The sequence below is a fragment of the Bos mutus genome, chromosome 3 (genome assembly GCF_027580195.1).
Source record: "Bos mutus isolate GX-2022 chromosome 3, NWIPB_WYAK_1.1, whole genome shotgun sequence".
Taxonomy (NCBI): Eukaryota; Metazoa; Chordata; class Mammalia; order Artiodactyla; family Bovidae; genus Bos; species Bos mutus.
The window spans coordinates 110068672-110089005 of NC_091619.1; the positions used below are offsets into that span (position 1 = coordinate 110068672).

Consider the following 20334-nt stretch of genomic DNA (forward strand, 5'->3'; position numbering starts at 1 on the left):
GGCCATGAAAGGGGCCCATAAGGGAAAGGATGGGGCTGTTCCATCGAGAAACAGGGGCATGGGGGAGAGGCCTCCTGGAGACCCCAATCTCCCCCTGCCCAGCAATGTCTTCCCTCTTATCCAGCCCACCACTGCAAGCAGCCAGAGACACCAAGCCATGCCAACGTCGGGGCGCTGGACCTGCCCTCCATGGGCTACACGCTCATCTATTCCTGCCAGGAAGGCTTCTCCCTCAAGGGTGGCTCCGAGCACCGTACCTGCAAAGCAGATGGCAGCTGGACAGGCAAACCACCCATCTGCCTGGGTGCGTGTGCCCCCTCTGTGAACCTCTCCAGGGTGGGAGGCCAAAGGGGACAGCTGAGCTGGAGTGAGAGGGCCAAAGAAAGAAGTGTTATTTCCAGAGGCTGGAAAATCTGCTTCTGATTTTCTGAGATGTGGAGTCTAGGAGATGAAACCAGAGCAATCTAAAGAGCTCATAGTGAAGCCACCCCGTTTTATCTTTCTACCTGAGCTTGAACACTCCCCCAGGTGTTAGGTATAGCTTCCCTTGTAGCTCAGTCGGTAACGAATCTGCCTGCAGTGCAGGAGACCTGGGTTCGATCCCTGGGTCTGAAAGATCCCCTGGAGAAGGAAATGGTAACCCACTCCAGTATCCTTGCCTGGAAAATCTCACGGACAGAAGAGCCTGGTGGGCTGCAGTCTATTGGGTTGCAAAGAGTCGGGCACGACTGGGCGACTAACACTTACTTACTTAAGGGTTATACTTAATCATCAGACAGAGAAAAACTCTGTGTTCCACTAAACTGGAATAGTGCATTATGCATATATGCATATCATAACCTTGATAAAACAGCACCCACTCACCTATCCCTCAGGGTTACCAAGAAGTCCCAGACCTCCCTCCTCCTGGTCTTCATTCGTCTGAACTCTTGGTTGCAGCATGTGGAATCTAGTTCCCCAGCCAGGGATCAAACCCAGGCCTCCTACATTGGAAGCGTGGAGTCTTACCAGTGGGCTACCAGGGAAACCCCCAACGCTTCGTATCATTCTGAGAGGGGTCCCTAGCGTCATCAAAGTAGTCCACCACCTGGCTGAGAGGACAAGTCCAAGATTTCAAAGAACCCATTGACCTAATGTCGGTGAGGTGGCCTTTACTTTTCTAATAGAGCAGAGACCAGAGGCTGAACCTGTCTCCTTCCCTTCTCTTTCCCCAGCAGAGGTCCGGCCCAGTGGGAGACCCATCAACACTGCCCGGGAGCCTCCACTCACCCAAGCTTCTGGTATGTCTAGTCTAGAGCTTTGGCTCAAGAAACTGGTGTTGCTTCCTTCATCTAGTTACCCAGGAACATGCACATGAGCTTCTGAGTACTCAGTGGAAAGGCGTGGAAACAATCTGCAGGGCCCAGCAGAGTTCCCCATCTACCTCCCAGCCCCAGGCGGACCTCAGGAGGAAGTAAGCTTGCGGGAAACAGAAAACTCATCCAGAAGAAGGACCAAAGCCTTCTAGAAACATGTCGGAGCATCAAGCTCTGGAGCCACAGACTGCCCCAACCCCTCCTGGCACAGGTCCAGGCAGTGTGTGGCCATACAGACACAGGTCCTGCTCAGGGAGCTTGCTGGAAAGGGCTATGTTTTTAAGACAGGTATTGTGTCTTTCCAAGTGTGATGTCCAGAACGGGCACGGAACTACAGGTGTGGCCTGACTAATGCAGAATTATTCTAGACTTATCATATCCTTTTTTGAACCATATTCTTTTATTTACCATATTAGTGTGTGTGTTATACAAAAAAAAGATTAGATTTGGCATCAAGCTCAATTCAAGTTCCATTTTGGTCACTGACCAGCTGTGTCCTTGGACAAATAACCTTCACCTCTTGAGCTTCAGTTGACCTTTTGTTAAAATAGGATTCATGATACTCTCCTTAGAAAATTATTATAAGGATAAATAGCAGTTTTAGGAGCTGTCATTCATTTTATGCTTTTATGATTTAACAATCATTTAACCCCTGATGAGGTAAGTGGGATGGCCCCCATTTACAGAACTACAGGTGTGGCCTGCACAGGTGAGGAAGTGGAGGCTCTTGCACATGGTCAAACAATCGATAGGGGAGAGGCCAAGGTGAGAGTCCATATCTGCCTGACTGCCTCTGCCCATGTTCCTATCTACAGCTTAATACTAACGTTGGTTTTCTCTCCTCTCTTTTTCCCTTTCTCCATCTTTTCAACCCCTTCCCTCTTGTTTTTTCTCCTTCTCTCTTCTAGTATATTCACTCCCTCTTTCTCTCTCCCTTCCTCTCTCTCTCTCTCACACACACACACTTTGATTTTTTCCTTTTTCGCCATCCACTTTCTCTCTCCCTCTCTTTCCCTCCACCCATCCATCCGCTCTGAGACACAGAACATCACAAGGAGCTCAGAGCACTCCAGCCCCCTGCCCGCCGCGTGTTAGACACTGGGGAAGACAGTCTAAGGGAGTGAGCTGGGGTCAGTCATCAGGTGGCTTCAGTTCTGCCAGCACGTGTGAAAGTCCCTCTCACATCTGTTTCTTAACTCCTCTAGTTCCTGGGGATGTTTTTGCCAAGAATTCCCTATGGAAAGGGGCCTATGAGTACCAGGGGAAGAAGCAGCCAGCCATGCTCAGGGTGACTGGCTTCCAGGTCACCAACAGCAAGGTCAACGCCACCATGGTTGACCACAGCGGCGTGGAGCTGCACTTGTCTGGTAAGGTGCAAGCCACCCGCGGGAAAACCTGCCAGATGGTAAGGGTGATGGGCACACGCTCAAATGCCACTTCCTTGTGCTGTCCTGCAAGGTTCAGATTGGTCTGGTAGGCAGGGGAAGAGGGAATGTCTATTCATCTTTGTTTACATGGTAAAAGCACCACCGACTACAGGGAAATGGTTAGATGACAAACATTAGTAAATGGAAAGTAGGGAAAAAAAAAAAAATCTCTTACGAATAAAGAAAAAAGAGACAGATATCCCTAAAAACCGAACCAAAAATAGAGGCAGATAACTCCCAGAAGCCAAAGTACAGTTAATAAACAAACGGAAAAATAGTTTTAGCAATAATCAAAAGAAGTGGAAAATGTCACTTTCCGCTTATTCCACTTTTTTTAAGCCATAAATATTGGTGCTAGTCCAGTAAAGGTAGTACTCTGGTCAAAGTATGAAATAGTGTAGTTGAACAAAATAATTTGGCAATTTGTATCAAGACCCAGGAAAATGAGTAGACCCGTCAATTACACTGCTAAGAATTTTTATCATAAGAAATAGTTATAGAGGGAATCAAACATTTCTGAAAAAAGAATGGGCTAATTGCATAACATAACACCTGGGAATAGAAAATTGTCTCAAAAGAAATGGATACATTAATTATAGTATGTCTGCTGGATAAAATATGCCAATTTGGGAGAAAGTACATCCACTATAATGCATTTAAAATGTGACTCCAGTTTTTAAAGGAAAAAAAATTTATTCATAAGAAAGAAAATTGAAAGTAATTACACCAAAGTGTTAACAGTGGTTATTTCTCAGAAATGAGACCAGGAATGAATTTTCTTTCTTCATGCATCTCTGCATTTGCCAAAATTTCCCCAATATTCAAATTTTATACAATCAGAAAAACTAAATATCTTGGAAAGCAAACGTTCGTTGAATAGAGGGGTAGATGGATGGACGCATGAGTACATGTGGATACACAGCCCTGCGTGCGGTTACAACCACTCACTCATGCGTGCACACGCGAACACAACTAATGTTCATATTCACTCAGCTGCTCTAAAACACAGTCCTAAACGCGTCCACATGCTCTGGTACACGTGCCCTCGTGTGTTCCCTGCACCCACTGAATCATAAGCACACCATGTGTTAACTGACCCTTAACATATACAAAACCCTATTCCCTGTATTCTCAAGCATGCTTGTCTAAACAGGAACACAACCACAGACCAGTAATCCAGTTCTTTATTAGCATACATACGCACATTCTTGCACAGCCTCACATTTCAGCCTACACAGACTCACAGGCCACACTACACTTACCTAACTGCAGTTATGCATGGGATGTTTACAGCAAAATCTACACATGAAATCCTGCTCAGGGGCTTCCCTGGTGGCTCAGTGGTAAAGAATCCACCTGCCAACACAGGAACACACCTTTGATCCCTGCTCCAGGAAGGTCTCAAATGCCGCAGAGCAATTAAGCCCATGTGCCACAACTATTAAGCCTGTGCTCTAGAGCCTGGGAACCAAACCACAGGCTTGGTGAAGCCTGTGCACCAAGAGTCCATGCTCTGCTGCAAGAGAAGCCACTGCAGTGAGAAGCCCATGCTCAGCAACCAGAGAGTGGCCCCCACTCACAGCAACTAGAGGAAAGCCCAAGAAGCAGCGAAAACCCAGCACGGCCAAAAATAAGTAAATTTTTAAAAATTCTACTCAGACACTCACACCCACATACCCACAGACTTGGGTTTTGAAAATTTACCAGATCTTTCAAGTGTACCCTCTGCACTTTCTTTTCCCAGGAATTTATAAGAAAGAAGATTTCCATCTCCTCCTTCAAGTTTACCAGATTACAGGGCCTGTGGAGATCTTTGTGAATAAGTTCAAAGATGATCACTGGGCTTTAGATGGGCATGTAAGTTCAGCAGAACCTCACTCAGGCCTTGACCTTCCTGTGTCCTTGCCCTGTAACTGATTCCCATGTCACTGGCCGGAAGCAGGGGGACGAAGTGGGTGGAAACTCTTAGGATCGACATGGAGATTTGGGAGGAGGGCTTCTATGGGGCCAGGACTGGGACCAAGGGAGTCCCCATCTGCTAGTGAAGTGAACGCAGGAAAACATAAAAAGGGCCAGGAGGCTGAGTCTAGAGGTTGGTGTATCTGAGTGAGACACAGTAGATTCTTAAGTGTGAGCAGAAAACAGAATTATAACCCACAAGGACCTACTGTAGAGCACAGGGAACTCTGCTCAATGTTGTGTGGCAGCCTGGATGGGAGGGGAGTTTGGGGCAGAATGGATGCATGTATATGTCTGGCTGAGTCCCTTTGCTGTCCACCTGAAACTATCGCAGCGTTGTTAATCGGCTACACCCCAATACAAAATAAGTTTTTTTGTTTAAAAAAGTGGCCAAAGATGAAAAAGGAAAAGAACAGAAGAAATGGGAGGTTGGCAGCCCAAGAGTAAAGTCAAGCAGGTTGAAGGTCACGAGGTGGTGGTGGGAGCTGGGAGAAGGTGGTGAGTCCCAGGCACACACTGAGCGTCTTTGCACACTTAAGGATCTTCACACCCTTGAGGGTGATTCAGCACAGCTTGAGTCACCAGGACCTGGGGAAAGGAGGCGGCTCCTCAAATCCCCTTATGGGAAAGACTTGTTTCTTGCACAGGCCTTCTTCAGGTGGAATCCAGGTCTGCAGGGATACTTCTCTGCCCAGACCTTTCAGTTTAACAGGCAGGGGTGTGGAGCAGTCACCCGTCACTCCGTCAGCTTCCCTGCCTTGGGTTACTGAAGCTAGAAGGGCAAGGGCGGGAAGGAGGAGGAGGTCATGAGGCCAGAGAAACAGAGAGCTGAGTCAGGGGGCATCCTCATGGCCAAGACCAGCTGGTAGAGGGCTGAGGGTCGAGTGACTTTGCTGATAAACACTAAAGGAGAAGCGAGTGGCCTCTCCAGGAGCTGGCACATAGGGGTAGTTCCTGGGGATTCTCGAGAGTGTTCAGTGGATGCCCTTGGGTATCCTTGTCCTGGCTGGCTTTAACAGTAGCGGTCCAGCTGCCGTGCCAAGACAAGAGACTCCCCCACACTGCGAGGAGGGCAGCCAGAGGCAAGAGAACAAGGGTCAAACTTGGAAGCTGGAGTGCAGGCCAGGGACTAGATGTCAGGGGTGTTCTGGAGGGCCAGGAACCACCAGAGCAGCTGCCTGGGATGACAGCCAACCACTGGACCCACTTCTGTGTCACCCAGGCTGTATCTTGGGGGACAGGAGGGGAGGTCAGCCTGGAGCGCAGTGGACAGAGGGCTGCACCTGGGGATGGAGCGGGAGTCAGAAGGGACGCCAGTAAGACAAACATCCTCAGAGTTTGCATGTCTGTGTCCGGGACACAAACCTCACAGAAGCAAGTGCAGAGGGAGCCAGAAGCAGTTATGTCCCCAGCTACCCACCTCCAAAATTAATAGCTTATTAGAATAGGGATGAACTCCCCAAAGTATGTTCAGTCTGCTAAGTAAGTTTTCATCATGGTTTGGTTTGTTCCACAGTGTTCTAAAACTCTTTTTTTTTTTTTGCACAATAAAATAGTTAACACACATCTAGAGCCTAGGAGCCTGGTGGGCCGCAGTCCATAGGGTCGCAAAGAGTCGGACATGACTGAGCGACTTCACTTTCCCTTTTCACTTTCATGCATTGGAGAAGGAAATGGCAACCCACTCCAGTGTTCTTGCCTGGAAAATCCCAGGGATGGGGGAGGCTGGTGGGCTGCCGTCTCTGGGATCGCACAGAGTCGGACACGACTGAAGCAACTTAGCAGCAGCAGCAGCAGAGCCTATTAAGTGTTCTAAGCATTTTATCTATATTGACTCATATCAATCTCACAGCAACCCTGTGACATAGGGACTGTTATTGTTCCCTTTTTAAAATGAGAAACTGAGGCACCAACAGATGCAGTGATTGGACCAGTAGAAGTAAAAATATCTCCCTCCTTCCTACAATCAGTTGGAGCCCTGCCCCCTCCCCAGCGCCTCGCCCTCACCTGGGTGTAGGCAGAGAGCCGATGTCCGCGGGGGTGACAAGGGGCGGGTGTCGCCAGCCAGCATGTTTGGCAGCGGGTACCTGTGGGCATAGCTCCAGCCTGGCTGGCAGGAGCTCTGGCTCCTGGCACACCTCCAGGGTTTGTGTAGGTGGAATGTGAGGAGCCACACGAATGTGCGTATGTGTGTTAATAAACGGGATTACCCTCTCTGCGCCCACCCTCACAGGTCTCCTCGGAGTCCTCTGGAGGCACCTTCATCTACCAAGGCTCTGTCAAGGGCCAAGGCTTCGGGCAGTTCGGCTTTCAAAGACTTGGTAACTACCATCTGTCCCTGGAGTGTGAGCTCGAGCGTGTGGTGGGGAAATGTGTGTGTTGGCATGGACGGCAGGGGATGGGTGAAGTTTAGCAGTCCAGGGGGTGGGGTTCTTAGCCTCTCTAGGGTCAGGGATATCTCTGAGATTTTGATAAAAGCTGTGATATATCTCCTCAGAAACAAGCACAGTACATGATTCAGGCAACCATGGCCAAACCACTTCCTGCTCAGCCCTGGAGTTGAGAGCCCCCAGCTTCAGGGACACCAGGTCTCAGATGTGCCCCCCCTTCAACACTACCTGGCCAGCCCTGAAGCATTGCTGAGCCCACCCCGAGCATTATGACCACGTGGGGCTCACAGGGGCATCTCAGCCCTGGAAGGGTGGTTTCCCTGTCCCTGTTTTACAGATGAGAATATTGAGTGTCAAGGAGGCATCCTTCCCTGCTTCCTCCCCGGCATCTTTACCCTGCAGCACATGTCATAAGTGTCAAGCATCCTCACCCCAGAGACTGGCCTAGACCCAGAGCCTCTAGTGGGGCAAGGGGTCCTGGCTTCTGGGAAGCGGTGCAGGGGGAGACAGGAGGCAGCCCCCAGTGCTTGAGGGTCAGCTCTGTACCCCATCAGGATGCTGACACTCCAGTCTCCGGGACCCCTATCTGCCAAGGTGCTGCAGTGTTTTCAGCTCTGATCTTCAGAGAGCTCCTCCTGGTCTTCAGCGGAAACCTGCTTCCCTGTGGCTCCCACTCCACCCCGCTCCTCCCCTGGAGGAGGAGCTCTGCCCTCTTAGCTGCAGGAGTGAAAGCTCTCGCCTTTTATACTGCGGCCTTGTGAAGACTTGAGGGTTGTCCCCCAGACCCCTCATATGCTGGAGAGACCCAGGAGACCGAGTTCTCGCTCTGACTGCACCACTGATGAAGCCGGAGCAGACCCTTCCCTTCTCCGAGGGAGCCTCAGCCCCCTCATTCGGTGGGGCACTCGCACAGTGGTCTTCTGAGGCCTCCTAGTCAGAGAGGGGGAGCGGGGAGGAGGGGGAGGCCCTGAGCACACCCTCCCCACTCTCCCACCCTCCAGAGTGGGTCCACCTGCATCTGCCTTATGTATTGGCTTCCTCGGAAGGTTTCACATGATAACAGGCTTCTATGGCCAAAAGAAGCTTGAAAACGTCCAAGGGGCTGTGCTTTTTCAAGGCTCTGGGGCGCAGTTTCAGATTCTCTAGCAGACTGGCTTCCCCAGGCCTAACCAGCAGGTGTGGACATCTCCGGGGGATGGCCCAGTTTGGGGGGAAGGCAGCCCTGGGCAGCACCCCAAGCCGCACCCCGATTCCCAGCAGTGGCCACTGTGTCTGTGACCTGAGGTTTCTGCTCTGGGACTTTGCAGACCTCAGGCTGCTGGAGTCAGACCCGGAGTCCATCGGCCGCCACTTTGCTTCCAACAGCAGCTCAGTGGCAGCCGCCATCCTGGTGCCTTTCATCGCCCTCATCATTGCCGGCTTCGTGCTTTATCTCTACAAGCACAGGTATGGGGCAGGGACAAGAGGGCCCACAGCAGGTGCCCCGCCCCGCCCCGGACCCTGACCCCCCACCCCACCCCACCCCAGAGCCTCCCTCTCCCCGTTAGAGCCCTGAGTCTTTCTTGACAACTTGTTCATGCTCTACCTCACTCCCAGGAGAAGACCCAAAGTTCCGTTCAATGGCTACGCTGGCCACGAGAACACGAATGTTCGGGCCACGTTTGAGAACCCGATGTACGACCGCAACATCCAGCCCACAGACATCATGGCCACCGAGGCGGAGTTCACAGTCAGCACGGTGTGCACAGCGGTATAGCCCCCAGGCCTGGCTGCCATCGCCGCCGCCACCGAGAGCCCCGCCCCGGCAGCCGGTGAGCCCCGCACCCCTGTAGACGTGTCCAGCGCGAGGGGGATGGAGTGCCCGCTCCTGCCCTGTGCCAGCCACTAAGGCTGGCACCTCCCTACGCCTGGGACAGGGACCCTTGTCACCCCCTTTACAGATGGGAAAACTGAGGCACAGAGAAAGGAATTAACTTGGCCAAGATCACAAAGCTAGCAAGAAGTAGGATGGCAGGATCAGAATCCAATCCCAGGCAGGGGGCTCCAAGACTGTGCTCTTAGCCACTGGGCTCAGCAAAATATCCAAGCAGGTGTATTAGTCAGAACCCTCCAGAGAGAAAGAGACATATATATACACAATATATGCATATGTATGTCCATATATATATATAAACTCTCAAGATATGTGTGTGTGTATATATGTATACACACACACATATTGTGTTTGTATTATATACATAGATACAGAGAAAGAAGGAGAAATTTATTTTCAGGAATTGACTTACAGGATTGTGGGGCCAGCAAGTCTCAAGTCCACATGGCAGGTCAGCAGGCTGGAAATTGCATCAGGGGCTGAAGTTGTGATCTTGAGAAAGGCAGTCTGGAGGCAGAATTCCTTCTTCTCAAAGGAGACCACAGTCCTTTCTCTTAAGGCCTTCAACTAATTGGTGAGGCCCACCTAGATTATGGAGGGTAATCTGTTTTATTCCAAGTCTACTGATTTAAATGTTAATCATATCTAAAAAAAATTCCTTCAGTGCAACAGCTAGACTGGTGTTTGACCAAGCAGCTGGACCCGAGCCTAGGCAGGTTGGCATATACAGTTACATCACCTAGAACATCATAGACAGATCGACACCATATTTGGCATTAAGCAAGACAGATGGGCCTCCGTTACATAGACAGAGGGGAGGACACACACATGGAGGCTCCTAAGGGTCCACTGGACGCTGTTTCTCACACACACATACACACACAGACGTGTGACCAGGAGGAGCTGATGAATCTGGAAGGTGTCTTCTTTCCCCGCTGTGTCCCTTCTCACTGATATCCCTTCCTCTGGGGGCTGAGAACCTGCAGGAAGGGCCCCCACGAGGTGTGCCATGTTGTCTTCCGCAGACATTGCTTTCTGGGAGGCCGGGCCCTCTCTCAGGTGCCTCCCCAACCTTAGCACACCCAGCTCTGGAGAGAAGCGTCCCAGGGCTCCAGAGAGGTGGGGTTCCAACAGGGCACAGGGGTCATCAAGCAGAGCCTAGGCCAGGGACAGCTCTGCCTTCCAGGCCCCCATCTGCGTCAGCATTTGCGATGGGCCGTCCCTGGAGGGGGCAGGCGCCGTGGGCAAGGGTGTAGGCTGACAGGACTGGCAGGGCTGGGAAATGCCAGGGCAGCTAGACTAGTGAGAGGGATTGTGAAGTCTCCACCCCGCCCTGACTGCCTCCTCACACCAGCTCCCTGAGGATTTTCAGCACTTCAGCCAGAGGCCCAGACCACACACGCAGTCAGGGCTGCCGCCCTCAAACCTCCCTGCCTTAAGCTCTCTGCCAGCTGCCCTCGACCCTCCCCATCCCTCTCTGGGTCCACTTTTTTCCTCTAGATCATTTCTGTTGCTTAAGCCTAAGCTTAAAAGTGTAGGTATTAAAAAAAAAAAAAAAAAAAGTGTAGGTATTAAGATAACTTATACATAAAGAAATAAAAATTATTTTCAGAATATATAAGTGAAGTGAAAGTTGTTCAGTCATATCCAACTCTTTGAAAACTCATGGACTATACAGTCCATGGAATTCTCCAGGCCAGAATACTGGAGTGGGTAGCTGTTCCCTTCTCCAGGGGATCTTCCCAACCCAGGGATTGAACCCAGGTCTTCCACATTGCAGGCAGACACTTTACTATCTGAAACATCAGGGAAGCCCATAAATTTATTATTACATGGCCATTGTTATTATATTTACTTCTTTCCTTCTGATTTTGAAAGAAGTTAAAACCATCTTCCTGGGCCCCTAAAAGAGTAGTAGCCCCATAGGCACAGGGGATCCTGTGGCTGACAGGTAAGTCGGCCCTGCCTGGGGAAAATGTGACATTAGGAAGATACATAGTCTTCTGTGTACATTTCCTACCTGTATCCCCACCCTCAGTTCAGGAAGATTAAAAATCAAAGGTAAAGATCAAGGCAACTAATTGTTTTCCTTCTCTCCCCTTTGTTCCTTCTCTGCTTTGCCTCTCTCCTCCCGCCTTTTTTCTGCTGCCATCCCCCACCCGCTGCCCCTCTTGTTTTGCAAACTCTGGTGCCACGTGTTTGCACGCAGTTCTCCAGGGGACAGGAAGTAAGCTCCCCTGGCACAGTGCCCAGTGCCCATCTCCGTCTGTCTCTCTGCCCGTGTCTGCTACCACTGGGACTTGGGCCCTCGCCCTGCCACCATCTGCCCCTGCCACCCTGGAGAGGACGCCCACTCTGCCCTGACTGGGGGCCCTAAAGGAAGAAGGGCCACCGCGGGAGGAAGGAAGTTGTGGATTGAAAAGAGCAAAGGATGTTGTGGGTGTGTACGTGTGTGTAGGGCCTGAACGCACACAGACCCCTCTCCTATATGTGAGTCCTACGGAAGAGACCACAGAAGCTTCAAAAAGTGAATTGTGTGTGAAAGATGCCCCTGCTCCCCCCACAAACACAGAGAAGAGGAAAGACGATGCACTGGAGATGTTAGCATCCTCTGGCGGTCGGTACCCGGAGACCAACTGCAGAAAGACAGCAAGGATTACCCCCAGGGCAGAAAACGATCTGAAGAAATCGTCTGGAAATCAGTTTCTTGTATTTTTTTTCTTAACATAATTTTATTGAGTTCTAAACCCAGTGAATTCAAAAGTCCTCCTAGGTCAAAGGCAACGGTGAAGAAGTAGGGCTTGTCACGGGAAGGTAAGGGCAGGAAGCCGGCCAGAAGCCCCAGGTCAAGTCTGGCTGGTAACTGACAAAGAGAAGAGAAACAAGCGTAGCCCACACAGGGACAGCAAGTCTGCAGGCATCAGATTGGTGCTGGAAGGGACAGGAGAGCAGACCTAGCCCAGGGTTCAAAAATAATGGCTTCCAGGGACCAAGTTTATCCTCTGCGCCTGACACTTTAGGCAGATCGTTTCTAGACTGTACAGTGACCAGGGAGGGTAGGAAACAGTACTCTGGATGGATGAGAAGGCAGAACGTGAAGAGATGTGAGCCACACGGTTAGTAAGTGTGCGTCTGGTTCCAAAGTCCACTATACCAGCTGCCAGAAACCCAGGTCTCCCGGGGGTAAGAGTGGGTGAATCTCCAAGTGGAACTGTGGCCCGGGCCAGTGGGCCGACAGGGGCTCTGTGTGTCCTCTCTGGATTCCATCCTCTCCGTCTTGGCAGCATCAGGGCAAGGATGGTACCCCAGGCTTCCTGGAGCTGGTGCTGGCCCCTTGGCTCCCTACAGCCCCTCATCATAGCAGACAGAAGCCCTAGAAGCTCCTAAATCAGAAGAATGGAGTGAATGAGGCACATCGTCTCCAGCTCCTTGCAAGCAGGTTTGATTTACTTTGAGTTTCCTCGTGCTTGGGTCATTGATGAATTATATTTAAGTATTGCTGAGAAGCTAATGAGTTTGGGAATCAAACTGCGGCACTTAAGAGTCACTTTCTCTGTCCTCGGCAAGGACCCCATGGGCTCAAGCCCCTGTGCATGTGTGACCTGCTGGCCTCAGAAGTTCAGATCACAGACCGAACCCAGGAATGACAGAAACATATAGGAGGGACGCCTGGCTTGTAAGCAGAGTCTGAGTCAGAACCCTGAGATCTGACTCATGTGTAAATGGGCTGAAGATGCGACTACAACTGGCAAAGGCAGGAGCCCAGATGCCCGCACCTGCTCTTGGATCACAGCATCCCTGGGCTTGGCCAGAGAGGACCAGTTCAGACACACACCCCCATACGCTCACCTCTCTCTTTCTCTAGAAGCAAATGCAGGAAGCTCTTTGGCTGCTCCCTCCCCCCTTCTTACACTCCTGGGAAACCAACCAGTGGACTCCTCCTCCAGCCCTGCCTCCGCCCCTCCCCTTGTGAAGCCCCAGGAGATGCCCACGGAGCATGTGCTGGTGGGGCGCCCAGCACTCTGCTCTGCATTCCCTTTTCCACCTCTGGCATTTTTTCTCCACCTCCAGAGGCTTGGAAGCAACCAGGGCAGACTCGGCCCTTCGCCCGCCATTCACACCATGTACCCACCACCATCCCATGAGGTTAAAAAAAAAAAAGTAAAACAAAAACAAACAAAAAAAATCTTTTGTACAGAGATATATTTTTATTATACAAAGTTTGTACAGTACCAAAAAAGAAAGAAAAAAAAAGGTGTAAATTTTTTTTCATTATTGTAGGTAAATGGTAGTGGAAGCCTTTTTTGTAAATGTAATAAAAATGTATAAATACGGTTTTCAGAAAACATCAAGTGCTGTAAATATGTAATCTACACACCTTCTTGGCTTGTCTGCAGTATATACATTTAATTTATCTGTCTCTGTATATGAGGCTTCCCCCTGGGGTCCTGCATTATGGTACTTTCCTGAATTTGAAAGCAATTTTAAATTTTTTGAATTCAAATAAAATATAAATTTTTGCATTGGTTTTCTTACATTTTTATGGACTTTTTCATGGCTTAGGGGCAAGTGTTTGGGAAGGAGAGGAAAGACATATGTGAAACTAAAAGCCAAGAGGGAAAAATATGGAAATCTCTTTCTTAAATGACTTTGCGTTGCCTCTGGTATATGTTGGGAACATCCAGAACAAGTGAGTGTGGAGGCACCATATGCAAAAAATTAAACCAAAATGGATCAAATACCTAAATGTAAAACCTAAAACTATATGATATTTACAAGAAAACATGGGAAAGCTTTGTGACATTGGACTTGGCAATGATTTATTGGATATGACACCAAAAGTACAGGCAACAGATTTTAAGGGCGTTCCCTGGTGGCCTAGTGATTGGGATGCCAGGCTTTCACTGTTTTGGTCCAGGTTCAATCCCTGGTCTAGGAACTGAGATCCCACAAGCTGCAGGGTATGGCCAAAAAACAACCACAGGCAACAACCTAAAACAGATGAATTGGACTTCATAAAAATTTAAAACTTCTGAACATCAAAGGACACAGCAGAATATAAAGGCAATTTATGGAGCAGGAGAAAGTATTTGCAAATCATGTATCTGATAAGGGATTAATATCCAGAATATATAAAGAGTTACTACAACTCAACAACAAAAACAAATAACCTGATTTGAAAGTGGGCAAATGACTGGACAGGGGCTTCCGTGGTGGCTCAGGTGGTAAAGAATCTGCCTGCAATGCCGGAGACCTGGGTTCAATCCCTGGTCCAGGCAGATCTAGAGAATAGAATGGCAACCCACCCCAGTATTCTTGCCTGGAGAATTCCATGAACAGAGGATCCCAGTAGGCTACCGTCCGTGGGGTCACAAAGAGTCGGAGACGACTGAGTGACTAACACACAAATGAGCTGACAGACATTTTTCCAAAGAAGATGTAAAATGGCCAATATGCACATGAAAAGATGTTCAGCATCACTAATCATTAGGGAAATGCAAATCAGAGCCACAGTGAGAGCCACCTCACAGCCATTAGCATTACTATCAAAAAGAAAAAAGAGAAAATAAGTGTTGGTAAGAATGTAGAGAAATTGGGATCCTTGTGCTCTGTTAGTGAGATGTAAAACAGTGCAGCCCCTATGGAAAAGAGTGTGGAACTTCCTCAGAAAATTAAAAATTGAACTACCATATCATCCAAAAATTCCATTTCTGTATGTCCAAAGAAAATGAAATCACTGTCTCAAAAAGATACCTTTACTCCCATGAATTTCAGTATTATTCACAATAGCCAAGGTATGAAAATAAGTGCCCATTGATGGATAAAGAAAATGTGTGTGTATGTGTATATATAAATATATACATATATGTATATCTCCTCACATCTCCTTGATGGTGAGTTGTAGTAACTCTTTATATATTCTGGATATTAATCCCTTATCAGATACATGATTTGCGAATACTTTCTCCTGCTCCATAAACTGCCTTTATATATATATATATATATACATACATAAACAGTGACATAAATAATAATGTTTTTAATTATAGTGATGCCCAGGTCAGCTCAGGACAGGATCCTGGGGACAAAGAATCTGCTCCCCTTCAGGGATGGGGCTTAGTCTGGACTGAGGAGGCCAGGGTCTAAGGACCACAGTCCTTTAGACAGGCAGGTGGCTTAGGCAGCAGGAATCTGTAGCAGAGAAAGGCCAAATCAGGAGGGTCATCCAGGAGCAAAAGGCACCCAAAGAGATGTGAGGAAAGAAAGTAAAGGCTAGTCAAAACTAGGAGTCTCCTTCTCTAAATGCATACAGTAAGCCCCCCACATATGGAACCTTCATGTTTCGAACGTCCGAAGATACAAACGTGCCCCCATATTCCAGCAGTTCTAATGTACTGTAAGATTTAAAACGTTTGCTTTATTTTTCTGTTTTTTATGTGTTATTTGTGTGAAAAGCATTATAAACATACTACAGTGCAGTACTATATAGGTGATTGTTGGGTAGCTAGGCTAGCTTTGTTGGACATAACAAATTGAACTTACGAACGTGCTCTTAGAATGCACTTGTATGCAGTGGGTTTACTGTATTACACATCACCATTTTCATGGAAAATACATCCAGACTACCTTCAGTTCCCAATGCCCACTATCCTGGCTCCCTTCATCCCCCAGTCACCTCAGCAACCTGACTTACATGAACTTTCCCAGTCTGAAAAATGGCATTTCATCTGGAATGTAATGCCTTGTTTTTATCTTCCGGCCACAGGGAACCAGCCCTCCCGTCAGGGATGTGGGGTAGCTTGGCTGGGGCTCAGGGTCAGGAATTGGACTGTTGTAAAACACAGGTAACTGCTGGATTAGGAACTGGGCGAGCAAAGGAGCAAGTATTACATCTAAGTTTCAAGTACACATTCACCCAGCATGGATTTATCTTAGATAAATTGCAGACAATTTCTAAACACGCTTTAGGATGAGGAACACTTCCAAACACCATGCGTGGACAGGATTTCATAAGCCTGAGGATGTAAAGGGACAGTGCCTGTGAGACAGGCTATGCTCTTCCTATAAGATCACCTAACTCTGAACAAAGAGCGTGCCATTGAACCAAGACCCCAAATCACTCCATCCCTCTCTCCAATAAGATCACCTGTTATTCCTGGTCTAGAAAAACCCTATATGCTAATTTTATCATGAACAGAAAAGGGACACCTAACGTGTGTACAATGCTTCTACAAGAACAAAACAAAATAAGTAGGAAAATATTTTAGTTCATGAAAATACTCCCCTGAAAAACAAAGAAGAATCTTCTTTAACACACATTCCAGGGACTTCCCTGATGGTCAAATGGTTAAGACTCTGTCTGCCAATATAGGGGATACGAGCTCAATCGCTGGTCCAGAAAGATTCCACATGTCAAGGGGCAGCTGAGCCGGTGAGCCACAATTACTCAGCCCACACTCTACGGCCTGTGAGTCCATGTGCTGTAACTACCTGAGCACCCTGGAGACTGCTTCCCAACAAAATAAGCCACCTCAATAAGAAGCCCACACACCATAACAAAGACCCAGCAAAACCAAAAATAAATAAAATAATTTTTTAAATTCCAAAATTCAGTTCAGTGCAGTTGCTCAGTCATGTCAGATTCTTTGCCTCCCCATGGACTGTAGCATACCAGGCTTCCCTGTCCATCACCAACTCCCGGAGCTTGCTCAAACTCATGTCCATTGAGTCAGTGATGCCATCCAGCCATCTTATTCTGTGTCATCCCCTTCTCCTCCTGCTTTCAGTCTTTCCCAGCATAAAGGTCTTTTCCAGTGAGTCAGCTCTTCGCATTGGTTGGCCAAAGTACTGGAGTTTCAGCTTCAGCACCAGTCCTTCAAATGAATATTCTGGACTGATTTCCTTTAGGATGGACTGGTTGGATCTCCTTACAGTCCAAGGGACTCTCAAGTGTCTTCTCCATCACCACATCTCAAAGGCATCAATTCTTCAGTTCTCAGCTTTATCATCCAACTCTCACATCCATACATGACTACTGGGAAAACCACAGCTTTGACTAGAAGGACCTTTGTTGGCAAAGTAATGTCTCTGGTTTTTAATACACTGTCTAGGTTTGTCATAGCTTTTCTTCCAAGGAGCAAGTATCTTTAAATTTCACGGCTGAGAGAAGAGCAAAGCCATTCATTGAATTCCTTCATTCCCTTGTGAGCACCGACAAACTTCAGTTTGTTCTTTGGGATATCTCTGTGTACATCCAATTTTATGGATCAGATGACACTCAATGCATGAAGGACAGTTCAGATGACAGTCTGTGGCCTTCAGGTGAAGGCGCAGCCAGCCTGCCATGAGGGAGCTGGAGCAGGAAGTACCCGAGCTCACCCCATCCCTGCCAGTGCTCCCCACTGGCTACATCCACCCAAAAGACAGAGAGCCCATTGATGTGTCTACATGAGCCAGCCTCTGCGGTCTCCGTGCAGGATGAAGAGGAGAAATTCTTCTGGTTGGGCTGTGATGGCAGCCTCTAAGATGGCCCCCACTTATCTCTACCCCCTGGAATTCACCACCTGTGTAGTCTTCTCCCATATTGTGGTAGGGCTGGTCTGTGCGACCAGTTAAAATACAGCAGAAATGATGAAATGTCATTCGTTGGTTGGGTTATGAAAAGGCACTACAGTCTGGATTTTAGTTGCTGTGGCATGTAGCTTCCTAAGATGGCCCTGGGATCCCTGCCACCTCCTGGGATTCATGCCCTGGTGTACAACTCCTTTCCTGGAGTGTTGGCTGGACCAAGTGACTCAAATCTAAGGAACAGGATATGGCAAAAGGGATGAGAAACCAAGGACCGTGGCTTCCATCTGGCCTGCACACTCTTGCCTTCTTGCTCGCTTGCTCTAATGAAGGACACTGCCCACCAAAAAAGCCCTCGTAACAAGGAGCTGAGGGAGACCTCCGGCCAAGAGCCAGTGAAGAATTGAGGCCCTAAGTCCAACAGCCTGAGGAACTGAGTCCTACTGACACCCACAGGGGTGTGTGGGAAGAGCATCACCCAGGCGAGACTTAAGAATCTCAGACTCTGCTCACTTCGGCAGCACATCTCCTAAAACTGGAATGGCAACAGAGATTAGCATGGCCCCCGTACGAAGATGGCACACAAATCTGTGAAGTGTTCTGTATTTTTGTGTTATCTCACAACAAGGTTCATCACAAACTGCTAAAAAACAATCTTAAATGAGCTCCAGATGACACCTCGACAGCAGCCTTTTTAGAGACCCAGAGCCTGAAGCCCCAGCTAAGCCTTGCCCAGATTGCTGGTCCACAGGCAGTGTGAGAAAATGACTGCCGCTTGCAGTTTGAGGGTAATTTATTCTACAATATAGAATATAAGTACCCAATACAGTCTCGCTGCCTCTCTCCCTCCCTCCACTTACTTCCGGGGAAAGTCAGCTGTCCTGTCATTGAGGAGCCCACCTGACATGAAACCACAGCCTCTTGCCAAGAGCCAGATCCTCACCTACTCAAGCCACCAGGTGACTGCAGCCCCTGCCCCACAGCTTGATTCAGAAGAGACCCCCGGGTCTGATACCACCCGCCCCCCAACCACTCCCCAGTGCTTCAGCCTCAGAAGCTCCCTGAGATAATACATTTGCCTTTCAACTGTAGGTAACGAACGCATGGGCAAAGCAAGCAGTCAACAAAGAGGGAAAGAGGAAGGTCCATGAAACTGGGTGAAATATTCTTAAATAAAAATATCTGGTTTATATTTTTGATAGAAAAAAATAATAATAAATTTCATGGCTGCAGTCACCATCTGCAGTGATTTTGGAGCCCAAGAAAATAAAGTCTGTCACTGTTTCCATTGTTTCCCCATCTATTTGCCATGAAGTGATGGGACCAGATGCCATGATCTTTGTTTTTTGAATGTTGAGTTTTAAGCCAGCTTTTTCACTCTCTTCTTTCACTTTCAACAAGAGGCTCTTTAGTTCCTCTTCACTTTCTGCCATAAGGGTGGTGTCATCTGCACATCTGAGGTTACTGATATTTCTCCCAGCAGTCTTGATTCCAGCTTGTGCTTCATCCAGCCCAGCATTTTGCATGATGTACTCTGCAAATAAGTTAAATAAGCAAGGTGACAATACACAGCCTTGACGTACTCCTTTCCTTATTTGGAACCAGTCTATTGTTCCATGTCCAGTTCTAACTGTTGCTTCTTGACCTGCATACAGATTTCTCAGGAGGCAGGTCAGGTGGTCTGGTATTCCCATCTCTTTAAGAATTTTCCACAGTTTCTTGTGATCCACACAAAGGCTTTGGCATGATCAAGAAAGCAGAAGTCGATGTTTTTCTGGAATTCTCTTGTTTATTCTATGATCCAATAGATGTTGGCAATTTAATCTCTGGTTTCTCTGCCTTTTATAAATCCAGCGTGAACATCTGGAAGTCCTTGGTTCACGTACTATTGAAGCCTCACTTGGAGAATTCTGAGCATTACTTTGCTAGCATGTGAGATGAGTACAATTGTGCAGTAGTTTGAGCATTCTTTGGCATTGCCTTTCTTTGGGATTGAAACAAAAACTGACCTTTTCCAACCCTGTGACCACTGCTGAGTTTTCCAAATTTGCTGGCATATTGAGTGCAGCACTTTCACTGCATCATCTTTTAGGATTTGAAATAGCTCATTTAGCATTCCATCACCTCTACTAGCTTTGTTCGTAGTGATGCTTCCTAAGGCCCACTTGACTTCACACTCCAGGATGTCTGGTTCTAGGTGAGTGATCACACTATCATGATTATCTGGGTCATGAAGATCTTTTTTGTATAGTTATTCTATGTATTCTTGCCACCTCTTCTTAATATCTTCTGCTTCTGTTAGGTCCATACTGTTTCTGTCCTTTACTGTGCCCATCTTTGCATGAGATGTTCCCTTGGTATCTCTAATTTTCTTGAGAGGATCTCTAGTTTTTCCCATCCTATTGTTTTCCTCTATTTCTTTGCACTGATAACTGAGGAAGGCTTTATCTTCCTTGCTATTCTTTGGAACTCTGCATTCAGATGGGCAGATCTTTCCTTTTCTCCTTTGCCTTTTGCTTCTCTTCTTTTCTCCGATTCTCCTCTTTTCTCAGCTATTTGTAAGCCCTCCTCAGACAACCATTTTGCCTTTTCACATTTCTTTTTCCTAGGGATGGTTTCAATCACTGCCTCCTGTACAGTGTCATGAACCTCTGTCCATAGAGCTTCAGGCACTCTGTCTATCAGATCTAATCCCTTGAATCTATTTTTCACTTCCACTGTATAATCATAAGGGATTTGATTTAGGTCATAGATAAATGGTC

The 20334-nt window shown here is 48.0% G+C and overlaps 1 protein-coding gene and 1 non-coding gene across 2 annotated transcripts in view; both read left to right on the forward strand.

Annotated features, from left to right (window-relative positions):
• Positions 1–13480, forward strand: part of CSMD2 (CUB and Sushi multiple domains 2) — a 275213-nt gene extending 261733 nt beyond the window's left edge. Inside the window, 8 exon segments of the mRNA XM_070362524.1 lie at positions 125–304; positions 1215–1280; positions 2561–2722; positions 4527–4639; positions 6975–7062; positions 8439–8577; positions 8728–8942; positions 11214–13480. Of these exon segments, the coding sequence (XP_070218625.1) occupies positions 125–304; positions 1215–1280; positions 2561–2722; positions 4527–4639; positions 6975–7062; positions 8439–8577; positions 8728–8887 (908 nt within the window). The 3' untranslated portion in view covers positions 8888–8942; positions 11214–13480.
• A 4597-nt stretch (positions 13481–18077) lies between these two features.
• LOC138987315 (U6 spliceosomal RNA) lies at positions 18078–18182 on the forward strand. The gene has a single exon (XR_011463805.1). It is a non-coding gene; the product is annotated as a U6 spliceosomal RNA (small nuclear RNA).
• Positions 18183–20334: the final 2152 nt, after the last annotated feature.